The sequence below is a fragment of the Trachymyrmex septentrionalis genome, unplaced genomic scaffold (assembly GCF_001594115.1).
Source record: "Trachymyrmex septentrionalis isolate Tsep2-gDNA-1 unplaced genomic scaffold, Tsep1.0 scaffold179, whole genome shotgun sequence".
NCBI lineage: Eukaryota > Metazoa > Arthropoda > Insecta > Hymenoptera > Formicidae > Trachymyrmex > Trachymyrmex septentrionalis.
The window spans coordinates 266397-270070 of NW_017304959.1; the positions used below are offsets into that span (position 1 = coordinate 266397).

Genomic DNA, 3674 nt, shown 5'->3' on the forward strand with positions numbered 1-3674 from the left:
ACTTAATTTTTCGAGAATTTTCTTGCGTATAATATTCAAATCGCGATTTTTTGAGACACCCTATATATTTATTTATTTATTTATTTATTTATAAATACAGGCAGCGAGTATTCCTCCTATCTTTTTAGAAGGACTCTATCAACTATAACAAAATCGAAGCGAATTATTTATACGATAACTAATATAAAAACTAATGTGTCTACTTGTCGCGTAATAAGGCAGAACTTATCTATATATCGCATGTTTAATATTAAAATGAGTCCTACAAATCTGCATGATGCAAATCATACAATACTGTCAAAACCAGATTTCTTGCAAATCTAATATTATTGTAGACTATTATTAACAGATTCTTTCCTCCTACCAATTCATAGTTGTAAGAAGTGTAAATTATTCTAGAAAAAAGATAAAATCTTGAAAAAATAAATTCATTAAAAAGAGAAAAATAAATTATTTAAAAAACATAAATACAAGAATAGTAGTTTGTCAATACTTTATACAATTTTAATGTTAACTGCCAATTTCATTCATCTATCCTGGTAAAATTTGGTGGAGAATTTCATGACTTAATAATGTCGCAATTACATATATTAAAATATTAAAATATTTATTATTTTAATAATAATTTTAAAAATCAAAGAAGCATTACTTCGTGTCTCTCATAGGAGAATCTTAAAATGGAATAAAGCAGAAAAGATAAACAATCAAGATGCGAATTATAATTAATCCTCAAACTGAAGTTGATTCGTGGGATCACGCGAAAAAAAGAATAAAACGCCATATCTGTCTCATTTTCAATTTCATAAAGACTGATTTATAACGGTTAATTGATTAACCCGGAAGTAGGCGCGTCTTGGTCATTTTGACCGAAATATATTTTCGCACATATATGTGTTATAACTAAAATACATATATGATTATAATTACTATAATAATTAATAAGAAAATGAGATTACAAATTACTAATTACATTAACGTAAGTTTACGTACTATTGCGTACTGGGACGTGTTCCGTCTCAACTTGGGTGTTGCATCATCCCTAATTTTTGTCAAGCTGCCGAGTTTTTTCGTGATTATTTCCTTTTCTTTGATTTGTTACCTGCATTTTTGAACTAGTTTAAGGCCAGATGACGGGCGGCCGGACTGACTACGAGAGCCAATAAAAGAAAAAAAAGACTAACGTAAGTGCGCGCGCTATAGTCTTTTAAACCGACCATTAACAAACATGTCAAATTTTATGTAGATGTAAGCGTGTCATTTATTTTCGCATATTATACGAAAAAACACTAATAAACATTTACGTAAAGGTAAAAATATAATAGTGCCAATAAAATTGAAAGATATAAATAGAAAACGGAAGAATACAGCAAAATGACCATAATGCGACCACTCCCAGGTTAATAAAACATAGATTTATAAAATCTCCTGTTTTTATTTTAGTTTTTTTTAATCGATATCTCAGGGATCAACCTCGGTAAGTGTCACTATTTTTTTTTACCTCAATACTTAAGAGTTAATAGCGTTTTCCACTGGAAGAACTAGTGCAGTACTGGTACACATTGAGTGCAATTGAATGCAAATTAATTCATATATTTTCAGCGTTAATAAATAATTTAATCCTTTTAATTACATACTATCATACAAACTTCATAACCTTAAAAAGACTAAATTATTTATTAACACTGAAAATATAAAAATTGATTTGCATTCAATTGCAACTGGTAAAACTAGTGTTGCACTAGTTTTACCAGTGGAAAATACTATAAGTTGATTGCCTTCTGTCTCCTGCAAAAAATTGGCATTATTAATAGCGCACGTATTGAAACTTGACTAGAACTAACAAATTTGTGGAGAAATAAACGTATACAATCCTTCCCCCCTCTCTCTCTCTCTTTCTCTCATTTTTTCATTCTTCCTTTTTATTAATCTCATCAATTTTTCTGCCATCTTTCTCGCAAGGCTGGGCAGTATTTCGAATGCTAATTAGCGACTGCACATCAAGAGTCACACTCTGTATTTTGCATTCTTAATCATATTCTATTATTGAATCACATCTGTATACCTTATTTCCGAAATATATCTTTCAAATGTTTTTTCATAGTGATATTTTGAATTTAGAATACGATATTTATCGCATTTGTATTTGATATATGATGTCGATACGCTTACTTAGAACCTAGATACTACCGATTACGATCTCTAAATCGTAATCGAATATTTTGCCCAGCCCCCATTCAATTTAAATCATGAACATAATTTTCGTATCATCGCGCGTGGAAAAAACACATCACATATATGCGTATATATCGCATATGTATTACAAATTTTCTCCCAAATATGAAAAATAAAAATAGAAAAGAGAAGGATCATCTCTCTATAGCCGCAATGTTACAATTTACAGCGAAATCTAAATATTGTGTAAACGAAGTGCTCGCATGTATTTCGAATTGAATAAGACTATCAGTCTCTTTTTTTCTTTTAGAAGAGGAATCAGTGCACGCGTGATATGCGTAATACATCATAATAATTTATTCTACATTGTTGAAGAACATATAGATACGCAACGCGCACACAATCGTTAGTATTATTATGTGACAGATCGTAAAATAGCGACGTCGCGCATTGTTACAGAAGACGCTTCCTTCCGAAAGTCTTCCCGCAAACGAATTGAATTTTATCTCATTTTTATTTTAGTCAAAACAGAACATCCTAGCAAACGCCAGGACAATACGCATTAACGGGATCTCGGAAGTTTTTGGAATCGATCACGAATTATGCGAATAATCATGATTATCATGTCTCCTTCGTTACTTAGCTTCAATTGCGATTCGCAAGAGCGAAGTGGTTCAAAGTTACAGACCATATCTCATATACTTGGCAGAAGACTGAATTATCATACCTATACAAGTATATCCATTCCTTCCTGTGTTTCAGCTTCGCTGTACAGCCATATGCAGGACCGACAAGAGCATTCGTGTCTGTGTCGAATTTCGATATTAAAACTTTGTCACACTATGGCTACATTATGCTCTGGCTAAATCGTTAGGTTACCAATAAAAATAAGCTTCTGTAACGGTGTTTCGTGACAATCACGCACTGCACTTTAAGGTTTTCACCAACAATGTCGGAAATTCACGTAATAATACCACGATGAGTCGATTTTTAGTTAATCTCCAGTCAATGTTCTTCTTCCACACTTAACTTATAGTCAGCACATGTAAAATTTGCGAACATATTATGTACAAGTAGTCTTTAGATCCGCGTTGTACATCGTGATCCACTTTCCGTTTACACGATGATAGTAGTGATGATGACGATGACATTAATGATTCTTTATCGACGTTTATTCATCTTTGGTTGAGGCAATGTACGCTTATTTGAATGTTCGTGGATCGCCGGACACTTGTCACGGAACTTTTTCGCGCACATGTCCGCCCAAACAATATTTAGAACAATTTAGTCTCGCTCTTGCTGCTAATTTTCAAATATTATGCTGTCGTTTCATCATCGGCTAAATTGTGAAGATCCGAGTAATTCACGATGGCACGATGAAGAAACTCATATTGCGCCTAACAACACGTACAATGATAAATATTATACACAAAATACAATTACAATATATAATACAATAATATATAATATAATATAATATAACATACATTTGGAGTAAAATT

The 3674-nt window shown here is 32.0% G+C and overlaps 1 protein-coding gene across 1 annotated transcript in view; it reads right to left on the reverse strand.

The window, feature by feature from the left end:
• Window positions 1–1779: 1779 nt before the first annotated feature.
• Window positions 1780–3674, reverse strand: part of LOC108746571 (tyrosine-protein phosphatase 69D-like) — a 42265-nt gene continuing 40370 nt past the window's right edge. Inside the window, exon 11 of the mRNA XM_018483425.1 lies at window positions 1780–3569. Coding sequence (XP_018338927.1) covers window positions 3489–3569 — 81 coding nt within the window. The 3' untranslated portion in view covers window positions 1780–3488. The remainder of the gene's footprint in view (window positions 3570–3674) is intronic.